This window comes from Phycomyces blakesleeanus (genome assembly GCF_001638985.1).
Source record: "Phycomyces blakesleeanus NRRL 1555(-) unplaced genomic scaffold PHYBLscaffold_3, whole genome shotgun sequence".
NCBI lineage: Eukaryota > Fungi > Mucoromycota > Mucoromycetes > Mucorales > Phycomycetaceae > Phycomyces > Phycomyces blakesleeanus.
Window position 1 is genome coordinate 2,060,047 of NW_017265136.1, and position 27,948 is coordinate 2,087,994.

A 27,948-nucleotide genomic window follows, 5' to 3' on the forward strand; every position below is an offset into this window, starting at 1 on the left:
CCTTCCCGAAAGGAAACCATTATTCTTAAATTATTAACCAGATTCCAAGAAAACATTGACACCACACAGCATCTCATGGATCTTCTAGAAAAGAGTCAGGGTGCCTTGTACGAACGTGTTAATCCCTCGCGGAAACGTAAGGGTTTGGGATCTAAAGAGCCAATTGAAATTAGGCTGAACCATCCTACAGAATATGAGACACTTATGAGAGAATACAAAAAACTAAAGGAGACATTACAGTCTACTCAGCTCCAGAATACAAAGACTATTGCGCGATGGAAAGAGGTGTCAGAGCGAGCCGTATGCGATACCAAACGATTACTGCATAGAATGCGACAAGAGTCTAGAGAGCTACAAGATCAGTATGGCGAGTATCAACAAACTATCCGTGACCTTGAAAAAGAGCAGGAGGATATGGATTTAGAGCCAATAACGACTGAAGAGACATTGGAAGCACAGCTTTACAAGACTGCCGCGATATTAAAGAAAGCACTTGTGTTCTCTGAGAGTAAGCGACATGGAAACAAAATTGATCAGACATCTCCTTATATTTCGTTGAAGAGCAATGTACGAGGCCCTCAGTGTGAAAATGTAAAAATACAACATGGGCGCATCCCTCGAAGCCGGGCTTTGATCCATCGCTAATATATCCTGTAAAAATATAGACGATTCTTAGTAATAAACCTACCTACCTACTTACTTACCTACCTACCTACCTATTTATTTATTTATTTTTCTATATATTAATAGATTTTGTAAGTTTATTAAATGTATTCTAATTCAAGAAATATTTCATTTTATTTTATATTAAATAGTAATGAAATAAGAAAGCTTATTTATTTATATAGTTTTCAGGTTCTATACTCGATCATAAAACTGTCAATCTAATAACTGTTCGACAGTGAAAGTGGTGCAGATCAAAAATAAATAAATAATAAGCGCTATATTTTGACACATTTAAACCAACTGCTAGTTTCCTTTTTGTTTTCATTTTAAAGCTTACTGGTGTGTAGAGTATAGAAAAGACATTATTCTATGTATCTATTAACAGAGTAACTTTACATAGACTGCATATGCTTGAAAATAAAGAAGAGTGAATGGTACATTTTATAGGTAGATTATCTTTAGTATTATCAACACTGAATAAGATGTCATACAATAACACACTAGGTAGACTCTATAGCAGTGTACCTCTTTATTTTAAAATAATACAATGCGTTAAATAATTTACCACAGAAAGAATTAGTCCCTGCTGCTTTTATTTGAGGGCCTTGAAAAAGACGAAAGTAGTTGTATCGGACGACCTTCCACAAAAAGAAATTATATTAAATTTATAAAGCACACACACACACAGCTGCTTTCAAAGTTTACCCCTGAAACATTGCTCACTGATTAAAATCACTCAGGAACACATAATGAAGTAAATAAATTTGTTTACAATTCCAACACTACAGACCTCCTTCTTACCAATAAAGTTCATATCTTCTTTATTATCCTAGATAATTAAGCTCTTCTCAGCCAGAATACCATTCCTGTTACCTTGGCTCGCAATGTTAATCCTGTAAGTGTTACTTCGAACATAGACAGAGTCGCCAGCAACAATGAGATCTGTGAGCTCGTCGTTCAAAGTGTCAGATTTGATGTGTCTTATATACACAATCAATTGGAAATACAGTATATTATTGGTGAGGCACCTTTTGCCAACCTCAAAACACGGAGCAAAGAAACCGTCCTCAGTGTCACCTTTAATAGTTTGATAAGAGCAGATTCTCCTGGAGTCTCCTTGGATTTTAACATCGCAAAGAACAATATTTACAGAATTCCTACTTTCATAGCTGTTATATAGCTTTATGACAAGGCAACCTTGTACACGCTTGCATTAACCGTTACGGCTAAATCCCTAGTGAGGGAGCAACTGTCTTGGATGTCTTTATTGTCCTCGGTGCTTTATCATCCCATAAAACATTAATCTCAAAATATATATTTCAACCCATATATAGTGGCTCGTTCTAAATCCGTGCCTTCTTAATGCTGGCATCTTGGTAGAAAAAAAAACTCCCCCATACCGCCAACTGTACCGTCTGCGATCTATAACCACGCCATTGCGACGAATCTGAAAACTTGACTAATGTTATATACTATTCCGCACATTCCAAGAACGTTGCTTGGGAAGATGTTGTTGCAGAATAGGTCGCCAACATTGTTTCTGTTGAATAAGTTATGCATATAGCTACAAAAAACAACAAGGTCTTATCTTCTGTCAATTCTCCACATTTAGTCTTAGTTCTCTGTTGCTGCCCCAACCCGAAAGAGTCAGACACACCTAGAAACTTTCCTACTTAATAATCAACCTAGTCTTTCCAATTTCCTCACCAAGTTCATTAGTATTTAAAAAATCACTCTTGGATTGACTATGAGTCAGAAAAAGACTCGAATTCAAGCCAAGCTTAATTACTGGAAATTTTAACTGTAACTTTTGCTGGCATAAATACATCTTGCCTTTTGTATAACTGCCTTCGGTAACAATTCACCAATGCTATAACAGTACCCAAATTCTCGGTGGTTCTTAATTTCTCCAACAGCCTAAAAAAACGTGTATTGGCGTTATATTTTGCCTTCTCACCATCACTCCCACCTCACAGGACGACCTTATTTTTTGCTTTATTCTCGTTCCCACTCTTTTTTTTTACTACTCACAAACCCACTCATAAATATCTCTTTCTTTGGCTTAGTGGTCCAGCTTGGGGTATGTTCTGTCAGCAATTGAGCAAGTATTATTTGAGACTACTTGACACTAGAAGTTAACAAATGTTTTGAAATTACGTTGGGCATGACCCCCAACTCCTCCCTCATAATTCATATACTCGATTTAAATACGCTTTTTTTTCTTAACTTGTATTTCTACTTCAGTTTTGCTTTCATTTTATGCCATTATTATACTCCTTTCATTATTTTATCTTTCTTCTTCCTTCACAACTCCCTTCTACAAGCTGTTTTACACATTCTTCCTTCAGATATTCTCTTATTCGCTCGGTTTTTTCGTCTAACCAGCTATTACTCATTTCATACCTTTACACACCATAGGGCCATTAATCTTACCGCATAGTATACCCCCCAATATAATAAAGACAGATATGTGGGCACAAAATACCTTTCCGATCCATTCCTGTAGAAATGAATATCGGCAACCAACCCAGGACATATCTCATGTTCGTAAAAAAATAGATTCACACCTTATCTCAGTACCACGACGAGGATATATATATATGTGTGTGTATGTGTGTTCTCATGATTCCTTTCTCTGCTGCTCTGTGGTCTGTTAGATACACCTGGATTAACTAATGACTGGGGGACTTTTGTGAAAACTGATCAGTTTGAAAGGCACCACTTCCACGAGGCTTGTGCTGTATCACATAGGTGTCACCTCTTTCCTACTCCATTTTAATGTCCTCCCACTGACATTTCATCTAGAAAGGTTTTGTGGCGGCCCAACCCATACAACTCACCTTTCTTATGGTAAAGAATTCTCTGAGATAGGGCTTCTACAATTTATTTGCTCTTCCAATGCACTTTCTCTCCTTCCTACAGCATGCTCTACTAGCCATGTCGTATTGATCCAGATAATATATATTGTTTGTTCTGTTCTTGTACCAAAAAGCTTAAAGTGTGTGATACAGAACTTCAGCAAATATATTTCACTGGGTTCAATCCCGATGTTGCTTGAATTTACACCAGTACTCGCCTCTCTCCGTATGTCTTCCTCTCTCTTCAGATTGAGGTTGCCACAACTTACCATTCAGTCTATCTAGCATGTATATAGCAGGTTTCTTTGAAGCCAAGCCAATTACTACTATTAAAGATGTACATGGCCCATTGGTAGCTAAGAAAGTTAGACTTTCTTTATCTTTTTCCCTTTCATATTCACTCTTTCCTGAGTATGGTGCCATTATCTAATTTTGTATGTTTTGTATTATAAATATCTGAATTTCGTGACATATTTTCAGGGAATAGTATATCGTATATATTTACTTGTTATATTTAAAGAACCGCGAATTGTATGCGACAGCCGTATCAATAAAGATAAAAGAATAAATAAAAAATAATTGATTTTTTGTTGTCCCCAAACCAGAACTATATATTATGCAATCAAATAACAGGCTGGCTGTTATAATTAAGTTGATCCAGACTAGAAGATTAAAAGCCATCTCCAAGACTTTCCCTTACAAATTTCGTACTCGAACCTTATTATTATTTTTTAAAAAATAAAATAAAATATCATTGTCTTCAAGAAATCAATCAAAAGTAATGGTAGTCGAAACTTGAATGGGACGCAATTTTCTTTTTGTCAGTTTATTATGGAATAGCTACATATAGCTATTATACTTATTGTCTGTCGTTTGTAGCTGTGAGTTGTACCTAAAAAAAGTTCATTTAAAGAATATTTGATAACTATATACATATCTCATTTGGATCTATTGAAAGCCCCTCGATCACATATGTATTATAGACTCTTAAAACCATTTTTCTTTCTTTCAACTCAAAAAGAGAATCTCTATATTTTAGCTTAATTAGCAGTAGGTAATTGATAATCAAAGTCGAATTGAATACATTGTATAGTAAAAAAAAACGTACATTTAAGTAATGAAAAGAGAGGTTTGACTGTTTGTATGGAGCTTGTTAAAAGCTATTGATAACAAAAGAGAGAGAGAGAGAGAGAAAAGAATGTCAAGAAAATGAATAATAAACTATAGCGCAACTTTTTGTATAAAACACACACTTCAACCCAATTTCTATAACCAAAAAAAATGTGTTTGATAAGTAAATATTATTGACAAATCTATTCTCCTTATTGCTACGATTACACATACAAGTATTGCAATATCCTTACAATATTCGTTTATCTTTCTTTCCTCTTGCTTGTTTCTCTTACATATACCACTTTACACTATTATATGTTCTATGCTTTACCAAAACAATAGAATCAATAACGGCGGTTATCGGCATTAAAAAGGAAACTGTCCCTGATTTTTTGTCTGCTGAATTCACATTTTTTTTGCGTCATCAATCATAATTCTCAGCGGAGATCATAAATACCCAAAAAAATTCTCGTGGATGTCATGGTCCTGACGTGTAAAAAAAAAAGTCCCCCGTAAACGCAAGAAATAACAATAAAAATCAGCAGGAAGCGCAAAAATATTCACCATTTCTTTTCTCAATGTCGACCATTACCAACAGTCAAATATTTGATTTACTTATCAATGTTCAAGGCCAAATCACGCTCCTAACCGGACGCGTTGATGACATGACAAGGATGCAAAATAAGCTCATAAATGACCTTAGTGACATTTCTCGCCTTCAAAAAGAGATGTCTGAAAACATGATAGAGATCCGCAAGCCTAGTACACCTATTGTACCAGACACTCAATCATCACCTCAATCCCAATCTCAATCCCAACCCCAATCTCAACCTGCACCAGTACCACCACCAGCACCACCAACACCAGCACCTCAGTCTCAACCAATTCATGAACCACCAATGCAACAAATGCAGCCAATGCAGTCAATGCAACCAATTCAATCAATGCAGCAAATGCAACCAATGCAATCTATGCAACCAATGCAATCTATGCAACCAATGCAACAAATGCAACCAATGCAACAAATGCCTCAAATGCAACAAATGCCACAAATGCAACAATCAGGATATATGGAGACTCAAAGACACATGATGCACAACCCTCCCCCTCCCCCTCCTCCTCCTCCTATGCATGGTGGATCCCCGTCTCATCATCGGGCAGTTGTACCTTTACCTCCTAGAACTTTTGTAATGGCACCACGCGTCAGTATTCCTGCACCCAGAGATATTACCGGGAAAAGCTGTCGCAAGTCTGCAACAGCTGTATTACAGATGATTAAAGAACGATGGGCCAATAATGACGCCGCAAAGGCAAAACAACTCGGACTTCAAGTCTCACGCTGTGCCCGCACAGTAATGAAGGCTATGCATGCCAGCTTGCGCGAACAAGGGAACCCTTATCCACGCTGGGCCCACATTGGCCCTGAAGTCAGACTTCCTGCCTACGGTCAATTAGAACGGGATACATCAGCATTCGGTGTATATCTTGGTCACTGCGAGAAGTCTTGGGCTGCTCATTACCTCTTGTCTACAAAATGGAGAAGTTTCATCAGAAGCCAAGCTACACGGGAGGTAGAGTATATATATATATATCTTTTCATAAAGAATGAGGGAAAGAAAGAGAAAGAAAAGGAGGAAGGGAAAAAGAAAAAGAAAAAGAAGAAAGGAAAGAAAGTATCTGTGACAAGTATTAATTGAATTGTGACTTATAGAATGCCACGGATGCCTTGGCTGATGACGGCGATGATTCAGAAGAGTCAAGTGGTGGAGAAGACGAGGGTGAAGGAGAACACGAAGATGATGCTATTGTCGGTGAGCCTACTATTGCTGTCGGTACACAACCTATAACTATGGTGGATGATTCTGTGCCTGAGTCCTCTGTGTCAGCCGAAACCATCGAAAAGAACACACCATCTAGTCCTTCTCTTAACTCATCTCGCCGTCGTGTTCATAGCCGAAGTCCTACACCTGCCTTTCACCCTTACACAAACGCATCTGGAAAGTATGTTAAAGGACATTGAGGAAATAATTGATTATACAACATGTAGCTAATCAAATAATGGACAGGGTAACCAAGGCAAAAGTAACGCGGGATCAACAAACACGTCAAAGCAAAAAATAGATACAAAGTTAAAAAAGACAAAACTGTGACAGGAAACTATCTGCCTTCTTTCTTTCTTGCTTGTTTGTCTGCCTGTTGTCTTTGATTGTTTATTCAGTGATACCTTCAGGGACAAAAACTAAGAAACACATTAACAAATTGATTGAAGTTGAGTTCTCTAGACATGTATTATACAAACTTATTTCTGTTATTAAACACCTTTGCTTTATTTATTTTTTTACACACACTCTCTCTCACTCTCTTACACACCCAGACTACTTATTTAACTTATACTTGGCCATACCTGTTTATATATCTCTTTCCGTCTATCCACCCACATTTTTTTTTGAAAAATACACTATACAAAAAACCACAAGATAATCTGTGAAATAATTTTGGAATTTTTACTTCGTTATTGATATGATTTTCCAATAACCTTGACACCAAATTAGAAAAAAAAAGAGCTTTTATGCACTTGACCAATAATTCCTTTTAAACTGGCTCCTTTTAGTGCAATTAAACTATATATTTGATTACATGATATAGCATTTATATATACGTAAAGGTCTGCAGCCAATTATTTATAATTTCCACAAGACTAAAGAAATAAAATAAGGGGAAGATTTACTATTCTGAATATCTTATCTACAAATCACATGGAGAATATGATTATATAAAGGTTTGAATTCATGTATTTATTATAATTGTATCGATTTAATCATCGTATATAATGAATAGTCAATAAATGAAGGAGGTATAAGTAAGTCTGACCAGCAACCTCAAATGATATATGTATTTGCCTGTATATATATATACGTGTGTGTGTGTGTGCGTATAAATGTAAATGTATATGTGAATGTGAATGTAAATATAAATGTAAATGTAAATGTAAATGTAAGCCTGCGTGTGTGTGTTGATCTGTTTGCCTGTCTGTAAAGCTCGTCTATTTATACCGTGGCTATTCTGGTACGTGAAAAGATAGACATTACAAAACAGCAGGTTTCTGTGATCGATAAAGACCTTGGCGATAGATAGCCCACGAAAGCATGCAGATACAGAATGCAGTACAGATAGCGGCAATTCTAAATGTATCCTGAAAGCAGATCGGGCCTTGGCAAACATGAGAATGCTGCTGTTTTGCTTGATAGTCATAAATAGCACCAAATAACACGTTAAACAGTTGGCTTCCCAATGCAGGTGCAAACAACAACCATCCCCTAAAAAAAGAGTTTAGATAGTGCTCACAAAACATATAATCCTTTTTTGTTTTGTTTACCAGTTACGAGCAAAGACCTGCAAATTAAAACAAAAAGAAAAAACAAAAATATATTAAAAAAAACATACATACATACACACAAATAAACAAATAAAAGGAAAACCCCAGGCTAAACCATTTCTTTACCTTTGCTCCAAATTCTGCTGTTACGGCCGGCGCAACACCAAACCCAATACCATATACAATTGCAACAATCACGGTACATACGGTGAGACCGCCTACTGTATTAACCACCGTAACCAGATAAACCACGCCAAACAGAAGCCAAATCAGAGCTAGCCAGAAGATCCAAAGCCGGTGAATACCGAATCGTGTCTTGCCAATATCACTCAGGGTACCGAAAACGGCCCGGGATGCACAATTGGCGAGACTGAATATAGAAATGTGAAAGTTGCGGAGATGCTGGGAGTCGTGATCGGAAGAAGATGTTGTGAGGGATGACAGGAGCTGTCCAATAGAAGCCAGATAAACATAGCCGATGCCAAGGATTACAAACAAGGCAAAAAACAAAGTAAGAGATACTGGATGGTATAGTAGATCAATGCCAGAAATATCTTTTTGTTTTGTAGAAAATAATGGTCTAGCTTCTTCAAGGTTTGGGAGACTGGCTCCGGTAATAGGTTCTTCTGTCTCAATAGGTACGTATTCATCGTTGATTTCTTTGTCGGTTCGAAGTGGACCAAGAGAGTATGATCCAAGCATTATACCACTTGCCATGACAACTGAAAGAAAAAGTAGGAAATAGTAGGTGCCATCGTCTGGACCATCACTATTGCTGGATTTGAAGTAGTGGTCGTTGATTTGAGAGAAAACGAGGCCAGATAAGCCGATCGACGCACTCGTCAATCCCATACTCATACCACGATGAGACTTAAAGTTGTGCGACTAGATATATATATATATATATATATGCTTAATACGAAGACTCCCTATGACTTACGAAACGAATGCTGATAATCTGGTGCTTTACCTGTGAATCTAGTGCGCATAGATAGCCAGCTGCGCCTGCGATTCCGGTCATGGCCAAGTAGATCGCACTGAGTACGAAATGTCCTGGCAATCGTCCTACATAGGTTTGAGCGAGTAAAAAGAATCCGGAGAAGCCTAATAGACTTGCAGCCCTCAATGTACTATATGCCTGTTAATACTTGAAAGGACTCTTTCTATCAAAACTCACTTTGGAATTCCCCAGAGTTCAATTAGCCATGAATTTAAAGGGCCCGAGAAAGAGACGCCTACAAACGAGGCAGTACTGACAAGACTATTTTGGAGAGCTGTCCACTCAAACCGACTAGCAAGCGAGCTGCCAAACGCCGGATAGACATACTGCGGCCCAGAAACATTGGCAACCAAAAGCGCCATAGCGAACGACACCCCAAGCGAAAGTCGAGTGGATGACATTCTGAATGGAGATGAGGAAGAAGAGCGAGAGGAACAGTTTCTTTCGGACAGCGCGCATCTTGAATAATGTCTGTTTTCGGCTTACCAATAGACATATATCAGCGCCACTCATGCCCTCGTTTTCGTTCACCCTGAGATAAGTGTGGGCATAAACCACAATAGGATTTATCGCCTTACTTTACCATGTGCGTCACAGTTCCGCAGAAAAGAACAAAAAAAAAGAGAGAGAAATAGTCCTGTCATCTTTAGTCATTGTAATGTGATATAATTGTAAGCTTATTTTTCTGTTGATTAAACAACTGTTCTAACATAAGATGCATTGTATTTTGATTATTATTTTTTAGTATAAAAAAAAACAAATTTAGTCAAATCAAGTCAAGTCAAATCAAAGATGAAGATCTTGATCTATTTTTGGATAGGCTTAGTATATACTATTGAGTCCATTTACTGTGTATATCCTTTATTCTTGGGATGCATTTAGCTGTAAAAGCATGCAAGAGCTGAGTAGTCAACACACTTACTACATCACAAAGGCCCTTCCAACTGACCAATCTATTGATAACATACATTCTACAGTCAAGAATACATGTATCTGAAATCCAATAAATAGATAAACAAACAAGTGCCTAGATAGACACTAGTAGTATAACCAAATATATATATATATATTGTGCGTAGGCTACATAGATAACATACAGATCACATAGTCGAATTACGCCCTTGTATCAGGCTCACTCGTACAAAACACAAGAGATTATCAGCCATAATCTTATTTTTCATTTTGGTTTACATCCGGAAATCAAGGCAGCGTGAAATGTAAAAAAGGAAAGTTTGACAAAATACTGGGAAACAGAATGAGCAATCTCTATCCGGGTGTGTATGTATATATATATGTTTGAGTGGGTGTGTGTGTACGTAACAATTTGTAGGGAGATGGAGTGAGGGAGTGGGAGTAATAAAATAGGTAGCGAGAGTGTAGGAGTCCCCCTCTCATCTACCGTTAATGGTGGTGAATTTCCTCGTCAATGCCAGTATATTAATCATCACCAACGCCATAACGCCTACAATCAAGTATCAATATCCATAACTTATCCACAAAGCCAATAGCACTTACGTCTTAAGTTCCTTAAGCTCTTCTTCTTTCTTCTGCAGATTCATCTTCTTGGTCACCTTGTTCTGCTGGTAATACAGAACAATCAAGTAACGACCTAGAATATTAAAACCTTGAAGATGTTCACACGCATTCTTTGCATCAAAGATATCCTCATATACTACAAAGGCAGTTCCTCGTGTGTCTGTTGCATTTCCACTAGATTTTGTACATTCATTGAGCTGTCAACAACAATAATGACATGATAGCTATATATAAAAGTAGTGTACGTACACTCTGATCTGTCGTACGGGTCCATATTTTCCAAAAACTTCATACATTTCCTCAGCGGTAATCTTGAAAGGAAGATTTCTAATTATATTAAATGAGACATGCAATAATTCATCTAATAATCCAACTGTTCATCTTGATCGCGTCGTTTCTTTTAATACCTAACAAACAGCACCCTGTTTACTTCTGGTGGAAGTCTTGCCTAAGAACAATAGTAAAAATAATAGTTTTATATCGATTAGTCTAAGGTTGTATCTACATTGCAATCGACCTACACCACGTCCGCCTTTATTGACTGCATTCATAGTTTCGATGGATGCCGATTTCTTTTTTCTTTTTTTTTTCCTTAAAGCTTGGTTTGCCCTCTTCTTTGACTCTTGAGTGACTGCTGACTACGTAGACAAAGACAACAAGAATCATGAATGTAATGTCGGGTTTTGGATTCAATATTATTATTGTTATTTCAAGTAATTGATCAAATTCAAAAGCTTAACATTTGGCTTTAACACTATCAAGGCTCTGTAACTTTAGTTATATAGCTTACAACGAGAGGGGTGGTAAATTTGGCTATAATAATTCCAGTGATTACCGGTCTATAATCTAGAGACAAAACAAAACAAAAGGTATAATGTGCTTAACATTTATGCATACACTTCTTGTTTTTGCAAATAAACACTACAATCCATCTTCCTCTAATTTTTTTTTTCATAATTGAAATTTTGATTTATTAAAATTAATATAAACGTTTAACGCTTATATTGTGGTCGTTTATTAAAAGCTCCCTCCTGGACGAGCACGACCACATAATATTTTGCGTATAAGCCCACACCAGCGACGGTAAGGTTGGATATCACAGAAAGGGAGCCGACCATTTAGAATTGCCCCACTCTTGTAGTATTTGCGCATATTTTTCTCTCTCTCGGTTCCTCTTGTATCAATTCAACACAGGAGCCACCAGTTATATGTATAGGTAGCCCACACTCCAGCTTTTTAGTAAGGGGCCTTTGGTTCACCATTCAGGTTTGACTCCAGTACTTCTAAAACTTGTCTTTTTCTCGACATCTATAATATATACATATACATATACATACATGAATACAACAGAATAATTGGATATCAGTTCTACATAAAAAATTCTAACCACCCCCACCTTGTCACTCCCCCTAATCCTCCCCAAATTCGAAATTGTGGATTGTAATTGGAGGAAGAGGGGGACAGCGAATGCTTATTGAAAAAAAGAAGCACACGCTTGTGAGCTCATCTTCAATCTTGCAGATTTTAACGTCATTCGTCTCGGGTGCATTTTCAAAAGCGTATTTTTCCAGGATAATCAGGGTCGGAATAGAGTAATGCCAAAAGGAGGGAAAGCAAGAAAACAAAAGGCAAATGGTTTTTCTTCATTTGTTTTTCATGCTTTTTTCATTGTCTTTAGACGATGGAGAAAGGAAGTAGGAGGATGCGCAACAGGAAGAAAGAGGTCTTAGGAAACACTTATTGACGCGTCACCAGATGCGGGATGGGCGTTGAAGGGGGGCATTGATAACAGGACAAAGAAAGAATTTGCAGACCAGGGAGGTAGTCAGGCAGGCGGATAGGCAGAGAGGCAAGATTAAATAAATAAATAATAAAAAGAAAGAAAAATAAATGAAAAATAAACAATGTACTGGTCGTGTTTCCAGAAAAAAAATCAACAGGTAGACCAAAGATTTACGAGTTCAACGAGAGCCCACAGTCACAGACAATAATGATGTGCACATCAGCACGTGTAGTATCTGGACATCATTAGTCTATCATTATTGAGAAGAAGAAAAACTCTCCGCCTTTACGAATAGCAAAACAGCTGCCCGTATTAATTTGTCGGATTACTCAGATTCTACGCAATTCTCGGGTTCGTATACCACATCTTATCTTGGTTATAATAAGGTTAATTATACAAAGTTTCTGCAAAGTGAATGTTTAGAATGGAATGGAATGTTTGCATGGGGCGGAGTCAAGCAAATTTACCCCAGAACTTGGAACCCATTTGTATATGTTAAAACCACATATTGGATTTGTATCGAAATATTATAATTATTTTGTTAGGAAAATTAACATTGGCCTCTTACAGTAGAATTTATACATAGATACCAATATAGCAATACAAAAAGTCAGAAATATATGAACAGAGCTATAAGAAGCACCATGGAAAATAAATGCTGATTCCGATTGGATTTTTTTTTGGAAAGTACCATAAGTATTTTCCAGAAATCACCATTGGAATCAGCATTAATTTCTCATAGTGAAAAATACAATTTTTATAGAAAATTATTTTTTTTAAAAAAAAAAAAGGGTTTCCTGTGTTTATTATAAAACATGGAAGAGTTATGTTAAATATTTATCGCAGACACAAGCAATACAAAAAAAATGAATCTAGATAAATGAAAGAGTATAATAAATTGTTCATAAAAAAATCAAGCAATATTTAGTTTGAGCAATTTAGTGAAAAGTATATATAACGTTGAAATAAAGCATTAATCGCTTATATCCATCTTCATGTACTTTTCTTCTTTCCATAACAATGAATCTTCGCATGGTCTCTTCAAACTGAGTTCTTCCCTGGTCTTCAAATTGTTTTGATTCGATTCAATTCGGTTCCACAGCCAACGAATAAGAAGTGGAATACTGTATCCAGTCTGTATTACCCGGGTCATCTTGTCTTCATCAAATACAAACGTATTCCAGCCTATGGCTTGATTGGTTTGAGTTCCAGATAAAGGATCGTGCTGGTCTAAGCGGACTACAGGACGTGTGGGTGTATCAATTGGAATGCTGATAGCCAATGGAATCAATACAAGTGGTGACAATGGATGAGTAGGTGGTAGAGACAGTGTGAGGTGGAGTGTATGAGGATTGTTGATAGACGTAACTTCAATGTGTAAGCAAGTATCTGCAGAACCTTCTAAAGTAGTAAGCGTATTAAATTAGATTATCCAAACAATAATAGCAATCTACAGATAAAATAAAAAGAACTTACCTTGAAGGATCTCGTCAAGAGACAATGTGTGTTGATTGCTGGTGGGTAAAACTGTATATTTGTGGGATGTTTGATAGAATATGCTTTGAAACAGAGTATTGTACATTTGCTGTTGGCGAAGGCACTATTCCAGAAAAAAAATCTTATTAAACATTAAATCCAAAGTGTAGCTATATTATATATATATATATATGAATCTTTACCTGAATGATGTTAAATAATTGAACAGGATGATTGAAAGGTATCCGGTCAATAAGTTTTCCAGATGTTTTTTGAGATCCTGCCCATTTGTAGACCTGCTCTTTACTACTATCCACACTCTACTCAACACAAACGTAAACATAACATTCAATTATCTGTATAAGTACAGTATCTATCTACTTACCAGTCTCAGTTTTCCATTGGTCTTGAATATACTTTCTTGCTCTGTACTGGATTGATCTGTTGTCTTTTTGATGTCAGTAACCTACACAAATCAATACATGCATTAAAACATCGAACAAAGTAAATCTAAAGCTAATTAAAACTATTAGTTGATATATTTACTAGTAGTTCTTCTAATGAGAGTGCATCAGAGCTTGGGTTTGTGGTAGTAGTCTGGATTTTCGAATCTATTGCCAAAAATAAAATAAAAAAAAATTATGAGTTATACCAACCAACCAACCAACCATATATATATAAGCTGTTTTTTTGTACCTTCGTTAGAAAATCCGGTGATTTTCATCAGCTTCTGGACAATAATGTCAGAAGCCGGGACAGGTGGATCAAGAATTGCCACAAATCGTACAGGAATTGAGTGGAGTCCAGGAAGGGTTGGCAAAGGCTTTACAAATCTCATTGCGCCAATAAATTTGGGGAATTCTGTTTCCTTGACTATCTTGTAATGCATTCTAAACATCCAAAACCAATAAAAATTAAAACCATGTTATTATTATTACCCTTATTTGTAATATTATTATCCTTACCCATTGACGCCTTCCTGAACAGAATCTTCTGTTTCATCAAACCCCAGCAAGTAATTTGTCCTTGAAGGAGGTAAGAACTGTTGCGGGTGAAGAGAGGCTTCAAACGAAATGTCCAGTTTGTGAGATTTGTAAAGCAATTGATTGTTCTGATCTACAGTAAAATTTGTTTTTTTTAGTATAACTAACCACTTGTGCTTGATTGAATATAACAAAAAATTACCTCTGTCTATGCTTTTCTGTACTGATTTCCAGTCGCCACCGAGCACATACTTTTTATCAATCCAGTAAGAAATTGACACACCCGGGTGATCCAAATACAAACTCGGGATACCACGGCCCTCCATTAATACACTTGCCAAATCATCGTCAAGTAGCAGCCTATAATACACGCAAGTATATTTAATTTAATAATACTCAATAATGATGTATTCTACTTACACTTCTTGGCTGTAAATAGCCTTAAGATCAGCTAAGAGCCATTTAGTTATTAGGAAAAAGTCTGTAGGGGCATATTTGACGTTCAAACGGTCCAAGAGGGCCAATGTTCCCAGGTTACGTTTAAATAAACTCAAGCTTTTCAATTGGAGATTCTCTGCCAGCATATTATCCACCTAGACACAAAGAGATCAGTACATACACTTTCGATCAACGCCCCAGAATTTTAAAAACCAAAGAAAAAAAAAACATACTCTTTCATCCTGATCATTCTGGAGTGCCTCTGATACATATGTCACCTTTGCGCGCAATACACTGCCAGTATTATCGATATCGATCTGATATATCTATCATTAGTACTCTTATTCACCTTATTCACCTTATTAAATTGCTACATTACATCCACCACAATTACAGTTCCACCAAGAGTAATTGTTGTCATTGGAATTCCATAAGCAGTCTTTTGCGATGAGTCCACAAATGTCATTAGCCTATTATTATGGTTATTCGCAACCAAGTTCTTTACATTCAACAAAAAACCCCCAGGCACTCTTTCTTTTTTCTTTTGGTGTGCAAGATTCTTACCCAATAGACTGAGCCAGATGTTCAATCTTTTGGATCTTGATTTTCGCCTTTGATTCTTCAGAACTATCCAATGATTCATCCAAATATTCTTGCGTACGTTTCAATGTATCTTTTACTTTCAATACAGTGCTCTCTAAAAGTGCTTGTTCCTAATCCCAACAATAAGTTGATATATATATATATATATGCTTTCTTTCATTTTAAGAAAAAAGAAGTATCCTTACTTTTAAATGAGTAAAGTGTTTACGGAATGCAGGGTCTGCTCCTGACCCCATCTTCATGACATCTCCCAATACTTCGGTTTCGAACTGAGAGCAAATGGTGCGAATGGAATTGATGTGATTCGTAAACTCTTGTCGTACTTTGTCGATATTTACTGCTCCAAAGGCGTGAAGTTCTGGAACCGAATCAATTTATATAGAATTTAGCTTTTTAAATCAAGATTGGTTGGAGTAAATTGGTAAAAGCAAAAAAAAAAATGGTTTACCATTGCCAGCAGTGACAGGACATGCGGGATCGAGTGAATTAGATTGAGAATTCGAGAGAGCTGGACATTGTTTCTTGAGATTCCGCAAAGTTTCTTGGAGTCCAAACACTGATGTGCTGATTGCGTTTTTAGGTTCTGGTACTTTGGACATTAATTATACTAAGAAAAGTGCATTTACAAGAAGAATTAAAGCAGAAGAGAGAAAAAATGGAGCGCGTATGAGAGAAAAAGATAGAGATTAAAGCAAAGGCCAAAAAAAAGCAGTAACATGAATTTTCTGTTTGACACAAAAAAAAAAGAAAATGTACTATATTAGATGTAGAATATCTACATCTTTAAATATAATAATTTTTTTATTCAAAATAATCATCGTATTTATTTGTGCATTAATGATAGAGTAGTTGCTGTTAGTGTTTAAAAATTGTAAGAACAAAAACAAAACATTATGTAGACATTGCTTGAAAAAGTATTACAATCATTAATTTATTGATATATCTGAAAAGACTCGTAAGTTTTTTACTCTTTTGTAAATTTGGCATAGAAAGTTATCAGGATTCAAAGTAGACTTTAAAACCTGTTAATGTTATCCAATTTATAACATCCCATTTAGTTAATTGTATCCTATTAAGTACCCAGGAAGGATTGAATTATATTCGGGTATTTTAGCTGTCAATATACATCTCCATTAACCACGTTTCACATCAAAATCTGTGCGTTATTTTTTATATATTGTCAAAGCTCGATATAGTTGTAAGAGTGGAATAAACAAAATTATATCTCTATCGGGCTTTGAGTGCAGTTCATCTTATTTCTGTACATCCTAGTCTTTAAACCCTTTGTAGTATGTACCCGGACTTTAATAATGAAATCCATATAGTTCATTGAACAAAATTTCAATTCAGTTATTCTGGATATACAGCAGGAGAGTCGTAGTAATTTAGTAAAGAGACTCTGTGAATAATAATCTAACTTGATTTTGAAACTTGTAAGTACTCTTATGAATTTATGTAAATTATACATACACTACTTTGATTTATATGACTGAGTCTCGACGTTAAAAAAAACATAAACCCCCAATTTTGTTTGATTTGTGGAATAAAATACACTATATATCCTTTTCAATATTTCACTGAGTATAATATCACCTTATTGTACTTTCATTTTACTTTATAGTAATGCATATGTAAAATGAATACTTGATCCAAGTCTTCTTGTGTTAAAGCATAAGAATAAGATTGTATTATGCATATGTGGTTATTTGATGTAAAGCAGCATATAAAACTAGAACTTGAGCACATTTTAAAATATCACAAGTTTGTCTCTTTCTGTCTTACACAAAATTAGAACTTAAGATGACCTTATTTATATTCTTAAACTAATTGTGTTTGAACTTACTGGATACCTATATAAACATCCAAGTTACCTAGATGTAAGCTATAATTGGGTCCCTCAAAAGAAAAGGTTTATAAATGAGAGATATTCTGTATCAACATTTTCTTTTCTTTGCCATAAATTTCTATTTTTGAATGTGACGAGACGAAATATCCTAAGTTGGACACTGCACTGGGTTACTCTTGTTGGCCGTGTAATTGGTTACTCCTACAGAGGGTGTAATTCATGTTAGTAATTGTAATATAATTTCTCCTAAGAGTGTAGTAAGGTGTGGTAATATGACCTATATTGCTGTCTTGTACAAGATTTAAAAAGCCAAAAAACCCCATTATACCATTAACACAGGTTTCCCAGTGTTAATTGAACAAAAATAATCGATTAATAGATAAATAAACATCTAATCGTTTGCAATCTTCCTGGAATGTGTACTTCAACTTACTTCTCTATGTTCATTTGCTTTACATAAGAGGGATTTTCAAGTGTCTCAACCTTGACTGTAAATGTGTTACTATAAAAGTTTGATATATCTCATGTGAGTCTTGATGAGCAATTAAATATAGTTTACAAAAATACTTTAATACAACATTTGTTTGTATAAGCCATATAGATTGGATTTTAAACCGTTTTAGTTTGTGTTCAACAGCTTGTATGATCCAGGTCAATAGTAAAACATGACTCTTACTAACTTTGTTCAGTCTCTATTTTGAATCTTGTAATACTATTGATAGACTATTTACTAGTTCTATCAAACACTTCATATGCTTTCTACTAGAGAAATTCGTTGTCATCTGCATGAAATACCGCTCAATTATTACTTGCGTGTAGCATACTATTGTTTTAACTCTCATATTTCTGGTTACTTCCTTTCTAGTTAATGCCTTTTTCTGAAAAACTTGGCTCTCTATTTGTCTTGTTCATTTAATTGTCTATTTTTTTTTTTAAAAAAAAAGGCTTGTATATAGATTTATTTCGACCACTCTACTTCAAAAACATTCCTTTAGTTTTGGTGTAACTTACTCTAAATATGCAACTTCTTCTGACCAGCCAAAGTTAAATTTGGAACCCATATTCAATTACTCTTGAGCTACCCCAAGCCTCATAACATCGTATAGATTACATTAGTCTCGTCAGTCTACTGAGTGCTTACACTTCCTTAAAGATATATTAAGCTATATATAAACGTTTGGCGTTATTTACTCATATTAGACCCAACATACACTCTATGCTCTACGTTCTTTAAACTTTTAGCTACATTGTTATTTGGTACGTATTTTAAATTGACGATAAGATTGACCTATATAAGATTTGAAATATTAGCCCAATTGCTTAATTAAGTATAACATAATTCGGATGATATAGATAGCTATTTTCATTTACCATTTGCTTTTCTTTTCTTCGATTTATCTTGATTTGATTTGACTTAAACTTTACTTGAATAAATAAATTCACAGAACGCCTGTTTCCAAAAAAAAAGATTTAGAGCTTCTTTTGAATATTAGAGCTTCTTTAATTACGTATTTTATGTAGAGCTTTATAAAGGAAAATGAGCCCGCACCTCGTTTCCCTCCAATATTTCATTGTACACTTATTCTATAAAACAAAAATCTAATAAAAGCCTCTATATTTTTATAACCATGTATTAAGTGAAGAGAAGATGTGAGTTCATAAGCCAAATATTTTGTGTTTGGGCCATTACTAGTAAAATATATAATTTAGCAAGGAAAGGTTCTTGACTTGTATAAAATACAGTACATTAAAAATATTTCTAAAGTAAAATGTATCCACTAATAATATCGATAAGGCAACTTGGAAGAAAATTCTAGGCTGTTAAATTCTAGGCATATAAACTACTATCTAAAAAAAGTATCTTGCTCATCTTGAGGTTAATTTACACAATTTACACACATTTATAAGCGCTCTATTACACACAAAAGCCTACAATACCATACTAAGCCCTTGATTCATTAAGCAAGTTCTTATTATTTGATCTGAAATATTGGCTCGATAAAAAAAAGTTTAGTAAAATAAGTTTAATAACATCAAAGAACCTTATACAAGGATACTACTCATCACTTATTTATAACATACACTTATGGCTTATAATTCACATCACTAAAAGCTGTAGTTGTATTTTATATAGAGACTCAGGCTGAAAATATTGTGCTTAGCCCATTTTCTATTGGTATTTCTATATAAATATGAGAACGAAAATTTCGTCTTCAAGAAGTAAATCAAAATGCTTTTTTCAAAATACAATGTCAATCGTTTACAAAACAAGCGTCAAAAAAATGCTCTTTTTTCTATATGCTTTCTGATCAGCATACAGTTACTGGAGTGCGCGGCAGCACCTTTGGATATTAGCACGTTCATCGATAATACTATAAGCGAGAAATTGAAAGCGGTCTTTATCGTCCTTAAAACAGTTCTACTTGCTTATGTGGCTCATGCAATGACTGTTCGTGTTGATCAATCGACTCTACTGCTTCCTGGGATATTTAAACGGGCATCATCTTTAGTATGGCCGATTTCCGGAATATACGAAGCTATCGGCTCAATGATAAAACGGATCAATGGTGATAAAATTATCGGACTTCCCGATAGAAAAAGGCCAGAAAAGAAAAAGACGACTGAGATATCACATCCAGAAAATGGCATACTTTTACAAGAAAATGACGCACAACAAAAATATGACGACCTGAAAAAGTTTGCTGAAGATGTAGAAAGTTTGGGAGGACAGAAAATTATTAAAGATAACTCAGACGCCCTCGATACAATTCTTAGACATATGGGAGATGACAAAGCCAGAGTTATAAAGAATTCTATACTTAATGAAGCCATATACCTTGGATTTGATAATAACATGGGCAAACAAATGCATAATATAACGCCATACTTTTCCAAAGATATGGCAATAACCGGTCCGGGATCAGTGCGTAAGCACCAGATACAAATTCCTTCTTCACTCATCAAATATCTTCCTGTATCTACGCTTATACAACTTGATCAAGCTTTTGGAATAGAGGATTCTGGACACCTAGTCAAATTTATAACTCTACTTCAACTTTTGTGGACAGTGGGCGAAATCATTTTAGGCGTAGGCGAAAGTTGGTCAAAGCTTGTGATGATCATATATACTTTCATGTCCGTCCTCCAGACAGTTTCTCTTATTGTTTTACCAGCCCAAGTTATTGCCTTTAGTTTGATTTATGACTCCTCCAAAAACAAAAACGATCTAGAGAAAGAAACTGGGGTTCAGGATCCGGAATCTCAAGGTATAGAAAAAAACACCTTTCTGCATCCAGTATCAAGAATCGTATATAGCAGCTTGCCACCAAAGTTCCAAGAGCTATTTTCATATAAGAACGATACACCATACTACATATTCAGAAACTGCTATCCAAAAGCAGAAAACATTAAAGAGATATGCCAAGAACTTGTCGTTAAGAAACTACGTTTTACACCTCAGCCGATTGGAATATGGGAAATACTCGTAATCTTTGGGTCGCCAGCCATATTTCTACTTCTTGGTTTGGTGGCTGATTATTCGAAAAGAAATACCACGCAACAATGGGTTATCACTTGGCTTTTAGGAAGCTTCCCTCTGACTGTCCTAAGAATTTATGTGTTTGACATGAACTTTTTAAATAAGAAGAGCTTGTTTATTTGTATGACGATACTTTATATTATTCCAGGTTTATTTTTAGTTGCTATGATTACTATTACTGGATATGTTACCATGTAAAATTGACATATTATATAGCTACCAAAAGTTAAGCATTACATTTGTATAAACATATAATCAATAAATTACACGAAAATGTATGATAATTTTAATCAATATAACCTATATAATAGAGTAGTGTTGAATTAATTTAATACAATAAGCAATCAAAATAGATGCTCGTCGTTGATCCAGTTTTGACAATAAAATATTCAATAGCGCATAAATCGAATCCGTGTTTACTATTTTCCAGCAAAAAAGAAGGGAAAGATCAGCTTAAATAAGGATATATATATATTGTCTATCAAAAACATTGTACTTACAAATATTTATAGATTACTTTGTCTCTTTTCACTTAAAAATCCTATCTCTGCTTTGAATTACAAAACGGAAGGACGTAAAAACCCTATAAAAGGCTAGGAATATGCTTTGTTCTATAGCTGAGAGCCAATGAGTCTATCTGGTTAAGGGCAATACAATTCAGAAAACCCAGAAGCCCATAGTAAAGACTTTAGTTTAACATATATTTTCTGGGGGGCTGGGATATTATTTGCCATGTTATTTAGAAGACTCAAGGTTTGTAGATCAGTAAATTATAATTAGCTTTTTAGCGTTTATTTTAATATCCTTGAGCTCAATTATTTTTTATATATAAAAATGATACAATGCATTTCAGCCATGAAAACGCAAGACTTTTTATTCTTAGAACTTTAGTAACGGATCACATATTATTATTATTACCATTACCATTACCATTACCATTACCATTACCATTACCATTATCATTATTCAGCACGTCTATATTTATATACCATAATTTTTTTATTCCAGATGCTGGTTACAGTTTAATTATTAAGCCACTCCTCTAATCCTCTGCTACTGTTATTAAAGAGTGTTTAAAGTTGCTTTACGCTTGGATTTACAGAAATATTTACACTTGCATTTATTTACAATATGCACGAGGCGCAGTATACATCTTTAACTCAAATGAAGAAAGAAAGAAAGAAAGAAAAACCGCAGTATCGATTTGAAGGGGATGGTGCGCAAAACAAAGTATAAATATATTTACCATATTTGTACTGAATAAAAAAAATATACAAAAAAAAGAATAAAGGATAGTTTTATACGTCATTAAATATTCAAACTCTGTTACAAACTGGAGACATAGACATTTACTTGTACTGCTGGCTGTGTACCGTTTACGGAGAAGTCTAGTGTCACTTATGCTAACAAATGTTTATTCTTTACTTGTGATATTTTACACTGCATGAGAAGAAAAGATTGGAAAGATATAGGTTATATCTAAAAATAATTAATGAGACAAAAAAAAATAGTCTATGAAATGTGAAAGACAATAGCGAAAAGGTATATCTGTTCGAGTTACATGGCGCAGAAGTAGTTTACACAGACAAGGCTTAGAATTTATTGCTTGTGTTACAGTATTATTCGGATTTCTTTGATGTATACAGTCAAAATCATATGCCTTTTTGACAGAAGAAGGGTATGCTGATAAATCTAAAGCGTAAATGAGACATACTAAACATTGAGATATTGTGACAATGTATCCATTTTTTTTTTCAAAAAATAAGTAAACAAGTGATATAGCTACCTATACTTTTTAATACACTACTATTGTTACTGTTGAATATGAAAGTGTAATTATACTTTCATCTCAAGAACTCTGTTTAAATATGTAACTATATCTGTACCTGTACCTGTACCTGTATCTGTATTTGTACAACGCAATGGGCTGAGATGCCATGCCAGTGAACTCCTTTTGAACAAACGGCTTCAAAGAGAAGACTCTCCAATGAATTCAAGTAAATTAATATGTAAAGTATCTATCAATAATTACACTCATAGCTATATATTAACATATACTTTCTATAACCAATTACTACATATCCTCATTGACCTTCGTAGTATCTCTATGTACAAGAGATCATTAGAGGTTGATCGAAACCTTTGTGAATCAAAGTATTGGTTTTGCTCTCCACAACATTTCTGAAATGCCTTATACACAGATTATTGAAGGAGAATATGTATGACTATTGATATACTGATTTTCATTATAAGTTGAAAGTATTTTTACGATAATCTTTGTGGGCCGATTTATATTATGTGACTCTAATATATTCTCATCCTAGTCATTTTGTTGTACTATTTCTCATCCTGGTCATCATCCTGGCAAACTATGTATTGCCAAACTTAATAAACACAACTTTAAAAAAGGTATGCTTGTAACACAATTCTAACCTATTGTGTACAATAACTTCCATGTATCGTTCCTAGAGTAAGTACACACTCCTTCTTGTAGAATAAAAAAGAAACACTCCGTCAAACCATTCCTACATCTCTTTCTCCTTTTATTTTATTTTATTTCTAAAGAAAAACCAAAAACTGCTATTCCTCGTACAGACAATATGCCACACTTTGCCCACTTGAGATCTTTTATTGGAAGCAGCAAACTATTACTATGTATACTGCTGTATAATATGATAGAGAGGTGTTTCGCAGCCCCTTTTGATCTCGGTGAATATGTTGACAGCCATTTATCAGAAAGTGAAATTACCGCACTGAAAGTCCTCAAAACCGTACTTTTGGCCTATGTCTCCCATGCTGCCACTGTTCGACCCGACCAAAGTACACGCTTCCTCCCCACACTTTATAAGCGCATGTCCGCGTTAGCATGGCCAACAAGCGGCATATATGAAGCAGTTGGCTCTATACGAAAAAAAATGGACGGTGACAATATTCTCGGAATCAATAAATCTACGGAAAAGCAATCAACAAAGGACGATCAATCAAGAAGAGAAAGAGTTATTAGCCATGAAAGCAATAAAGGCTCCAATGAAAGTGATAAGTCAGACGCGAAGCATTTCTATTCTCAGCACCATATTGAACGCAATATACGGACCCGTACCTATCAAGAGAAGCATCTCCAAAAATCGCGAGGGATTTCCGTGAGCCCGGAAATAAAAGAATACCCATTGGCACCAGAGGACTTGTCGGCTGTAACCCCAACCCAGTCGCCAAAAACAATCACAGCTTATGACACGATTTCTTCAGCAATTACTGTCACTTTTAGCGATGAAAACCCGGAACAGATAAGACCAAATATCACTCAAAACAACCAGAAACTATCTTATGGGTCAGCAATCAATGAAACAATCTCCGAAAATGAAGAAGTAGACATCGTTGAAAAGTTTATTTTACCGAAAAACAGAAGAAGAGTACTCAAAAAAAGCGAAACCCTCATCACTGTATATGCTGATACGATGACACTCACCGAAACTCGGGCTGGCTTTAAAGAAGGGATTTATGATAATGGGGATCACCTTAAGAAGATTTTAGAAGACATTGGGCCAGAAAGAGCAGAAAGTCTCAAGAAGGCAATACTTAGTGGCAGTATACATATTGGATGCAACACAGTTAATGCAGATGAAGAGTATAGACCATTTTATTATAAAACAAAAACCATGACAATAGCCGGTCCAGGGTCGAAACACATGTACCAAATCCCAGTCCATCCAAAGATCATTCGCTACTTGTCAAAGACTATGCTGAATCAACTGAAAGAAGCTACTCGTTTGGAAGAATCGTCTCATTTGCCTAGATTTATCTCCTTGATTCAATTGGGCTACACTTTATACGAGATAATCCGAGGTTCTGGTGATAGCTGGTCAAAACTTATTCTGGGCATCTTTACTATCATGTCAATCCTGCAAACAGCCTCATTGTATTTTCTTCCTATGCAAGTTTCGGCATTTAGTATCGAGAGTGACCTTGAGAGATACGAAGCTCTTTGTGAAGAATTGGAGGTCAAACCGGTTTACATAACAGATGATGAACTCTTGCAGAGTACTATGAAACTTCTTACTCAAGGCGCCGAAAAATCAGAAAGAAAGCATGCTCGGATTGCGTTGCACGCTCTAGCAAAAAGCAATGTTCCATCCCATCTTGGTATGATACTTTTTGTGGAAAAGGAAACTAAGCTTAAGGGCATTTCAACGCAGCCATCAGGAAAATGGGAGTATTTTGTTCTTTCGTCAGGAATAGTTATCCCTTTACTACTTGGAATCATCGCAGGTTACAAAAGACATACACGTACAGAGTGGATAGTACTAGCATGGATCATCAGCAGTATACCCTTTACTTTCTTGAGACTCTTCTACCTCGAGCCCGATTACATTACTAAGAAGTCATTTCCATTTGCAACGTTCCTCATGGTGATTCCTGGAATTACTTTGATTTTTGTCGCCACTGTGTTTAGCTATATGCCAGTGTAAACCGATTTCCAGGAAATTTTCAAAGTCATAGATACACTTCACCTTATTGTAAATCTGCATTTTATTTATTTATTTAAGCATGTCATTATGTATTCATTACACTATTATTATTATTTGTTTACATTGTCTTGTAATTTAACATATATCCTCATCCCTCATACCTTATCATTACTATTATCATTACCATTAAAATTATCATTTTCATTATTGATATTAATCTATATATTTATATATAGTCAGAGCTAGATACAGTGATGTTCGATATAGTAATTGTGGTATAGACACCACAATTGAATAAAATACAAGCTCCACAATCTAACTATAGTTCCTACCACTACGACAAATAGGGGCGGTTTTTTGTATTTGTGACTTTGTTTTTGGCCTATAATAATTAAAAAATCACCAAAAATCCAATTTGAAACTAGAAAATCTCTGTTTTTTGAAAAGGTTGACAAAAAGCAGATTGACCACCTAAAATTAAATCTACTGATAGACAAAAGTACATTTTAACTACAGATTTTACATTTTTAGTAAATGTAGATTGCAATTGATGACTATTAAAAGTCAGAGGTAAAAGAGAGAAAAATATCTAAACTTTTTGCTGGGAGGATAGAATATGTTAAGACAATTTGAAAAAAAATAATGTATTACAAGAAAAAAAAATTATAAGTCTGCAAGAGAATCAAGTGACAGTTTTGGGCCGCGGTTAAGCTCTGGCCACACTGCATATGTTGTTGCTGTTGTTGTTATTGTGTTTATAGTCGCGTCCGACTTCACCAAACCAACTAATTCTTTGACATCTGCCAGGTGAACTACCATTGGCTTCATTTGCCCATTGTTGATTGCTGGTATACTATTTACCAAACGAACTGCATAAACATTGACAAGGACAAGCGGCCACCTCTTGTTGTTGAGCTTGTGCTCAAAGAAAACGACGACCTTCCCAAAGAAATCCTTGTAGACTGGAGAGTAGCTTTGCCCAATGTTGCGGTTCTCATCAACCTGAACCTGAAGTCTGACGTTATGTGCTTCTTTTACACAATTATGGTCGAGTGCAGAGTCAATAACACAACCATTTACAAATGCCTTACGGCTTGTTTTAATGGCTGCTTCAATCATACTACACTCTTCCCCCTTTGATTCGTAGAACTTTTGAAGAAGCTCTGGAAGACAAGAAATGCCTCCAAAACTATCAACAATCGTTCTGTTCCTCAAAGGCCCCCAGAACTCAATGTCAGAATCAGTACCAACATTACTACCTTCTCGGTCAATTGGCCAACCAGCAGAGGGATCGTCATACTGAAGGAGAGTTGTTGCTGTTACTGTTGCTATTGTCGTTATTGAATTTTCAACTCTCATCTGTCGAATCTGTGTCAAGCCAAGCATGATGTTGCCAGCGTTGATTCCAATTGCCGAATTACTCTTTATTGCTCGCGAGTATTCCCCAATCGCCCTCTCGACAGATCGTGCACTATACGCTCTGGGGGGACCATACGCTTCTATCATTGCGGGATAGTGCTGCAGGAGGTGCTGGTTGATCGTAAAGACCTTGAGCTGGACCTCTCCTTTAGCTAGCGAGGCTTCCAGATACGCATTCCATGCGACGAGATTTCTAAAAAAAAAAGATAAGTTAACACAAGTTATAAAATAATAATATTAATTATAATTAAAGCTTACGTTTTGATCAAGGTTTTCTCCTCCGCTGATAACTCCCAGCTCATGAGTAGGTTGCATGTCTGCACCAGGTCAAGCAATGCCTTACGGGCAGCTTGGTCACGGACACGCTCTGCCACAAGCGTGGGGATAACAAACAAGATGAAGTCAGCCCAGTCCACAGCCCGGAAGTACCCTGATCTTGTTGCGATGTTGATCCATGCACCGTGGAAAGATGTCGGAATACTTCTTCTGGTTGACACCATGGCAGTACCAATTTCTTTCTGAGCAGCAAGGGAGAGAGAGAGAGAGGATGATCTTTTCCGTACTTGCCACACACGAGCCCCCAGACCTGTTTGCCAATGCCGTGACAAATGCCGTGCATTTCATCCAATGCAAAGAAGAACGGACCAGAGAAGGAATCCAGTAAGGAGAAGGGAGATTGGCCAGTTAACCCTTTTTTGCTGGATGAGGCCACCTCATCAAAGTGCTTGAAACTTTCCGGTGTGCGCATGGTGATGGCAGATGGCATTCGGAAATATTGGCCATGGCCAGGAGATTGACCCACAACGTGGCAGATGCGGCAGCCATCCTTACTCATATGGCCCACATG

The 27,948-nt window shown here is 35.7% G+C and overlaps 7 protein-coding genes across 7 annotated transcripts; 2 read left to right on the plus strand and 5 right to left on the minus strand.

Annotated features, from left to right (window-relative positions):
• Positions 1–1,848: 1,848 nt before the first annotated feature.
• On the minus strand, positions 1,849–3,947 carry PHYBLDRAFT_163859 (hypothetical protein; the record flags this gene model as incomplete). The annotated part of the gene is made up of 5 exons (XM_018434884.1): positions 1,849–1,945; positions 2,140–2,206; positions 2,456–2,583; positions 3,152–3,233; positions 3,794–3,947. 5 exons carry the CDS (start codon positions 3,945–3,947, stop codon positions 1,849–1,851), a joined length of 528 nt encoding a protein of 175 aa, XP_018296808.1.
• A 2,401-nt stretch (positions 3,948–6,348) lies between these two features.
• Positions 6,349–7,111, plus strand: PHYBLDRAFT_77026 (hypothetical protein). Its single transcript, XM_018443215.1, has 2 exons — positions 6,349–6,638; positions 6,704–7,111. Exons 1-2 carry the CDS (start codon positions 6,487–6,489, stop codon positions 6,756–6,758), a joined length of 207 nt encoding a protein of 68 aa, XP_018296809.1. The 5' UTR covers positions 6,349–6,486; the 3' UTR covers positions 6,759–7,111.
• Positions 7,112–7,412: 301 nt separating this feature from the next.
• On the minus strand, positions 7,413–9,414 carry PHYBLDRAFT_179694 (hypothetical protein; the record flags this gene model as incomplete). Its single annotated transcript, XM_018438194.1, has 5 exons — positions 7,413–7,954; positions 8,014–8,030; positions 8,140–8,898; positions 8,984–9,143; positions 9,191–9,414. 5 exons carry the CDS (start codon positions 9,412–9,414, stop codon positions 7,723–7,725), a joined length of 1,392 nt encoding a protein of 463 aa, XP_018296810.1. The 3' UTR covers positions 7,413–7,722.
• A 756-nt stretch (positions 9,415–10,170) lies between these two features.
• PHYBLDRAFT_179695 (hypothetical protein) lies at positions 10,171–11,100 on the minus strand (the record flags this gene model as incomplete). The annotated part of the gene is made up of 5 exons (XM_018438195.1): positions 10,171–10,475; positions 10,529–10,723; positions 10,799–10,876; positions 10,957–10,997; positions 11,071–11,100. 5 exons carry the CDS (start codon positions 11,098–11,100, stop codon positions 10,451–10,453), a joined length of 369 nt encoding a protein of 122 aa, XP_018296811.1. The 3' UTR covers positions 10,171–10,450.
• Positions 11,101–13,295: 2,195 nt separating this feature from the next.
• PHYBLDRAFT_157645 (hypothetical protein) lies at positions 13,296–14,679 on the minus strand. The gene is made up of 6 exons (XM_018433656.1): positions 14,505–14,679; positions 14,355–14,419; positions 14,194–14,274; positions 14,012–14,128; positions 13,809–13,932; positions 13,296–13,733 (listed from the first exon to the last, which is right to left on the minus strand). The coding sequence occupies exons 1-6, from the start codon at positions 14,644–14,646 to the stop codon at positions 13,306–13,308; spliced, it is 957 nt and encodes a 318-aa protein (XP_018296812.1). The 5' UTR covers positions 14,647–14,679; the 3' UTR covers positions 13,296–13,305.
• A 5,229-nt stretch (positions 14,680–19,908) lies between these two features.
• On the plus strand, positions 19,909–25,682 carry PHYBLDRAFT_140831 (hypothetical protein; the record flags this gene model as incomplete). Its single annotated transcript, XM_018430464.1, has 3 exons — positions 19,909–21,296; positions 23,071–23,213; positions 23,782–25,682. 3 exons carry the CDS (start codon positions 19,909–19,911, stop codon positions 25,680–25,682), a joined length of 3,432 nt encoding a protein of 1,143 aa, XP_018296813.1.
• Positions 25,683–26,345: 663 nt separating this feature from the next.
• Positions 26,346–27,068, minus strand: PHYBLDRAFT_157646 (hypothetical protein; the record flags this gene model as incomplete). Its single annotated transcript, XM_018433657.1, has 1 exon — positions 26,346–27,068. The coding sequence occupies one exon, from the start codon at positions 27,066–27,068 to the stop codon at positions 26,346–26,348; it is 723 nt and encodes a 240-aa protein (XP_018296814.1).
• Positions 27,069–27,948: the final 880 nt, after the last annotated feature.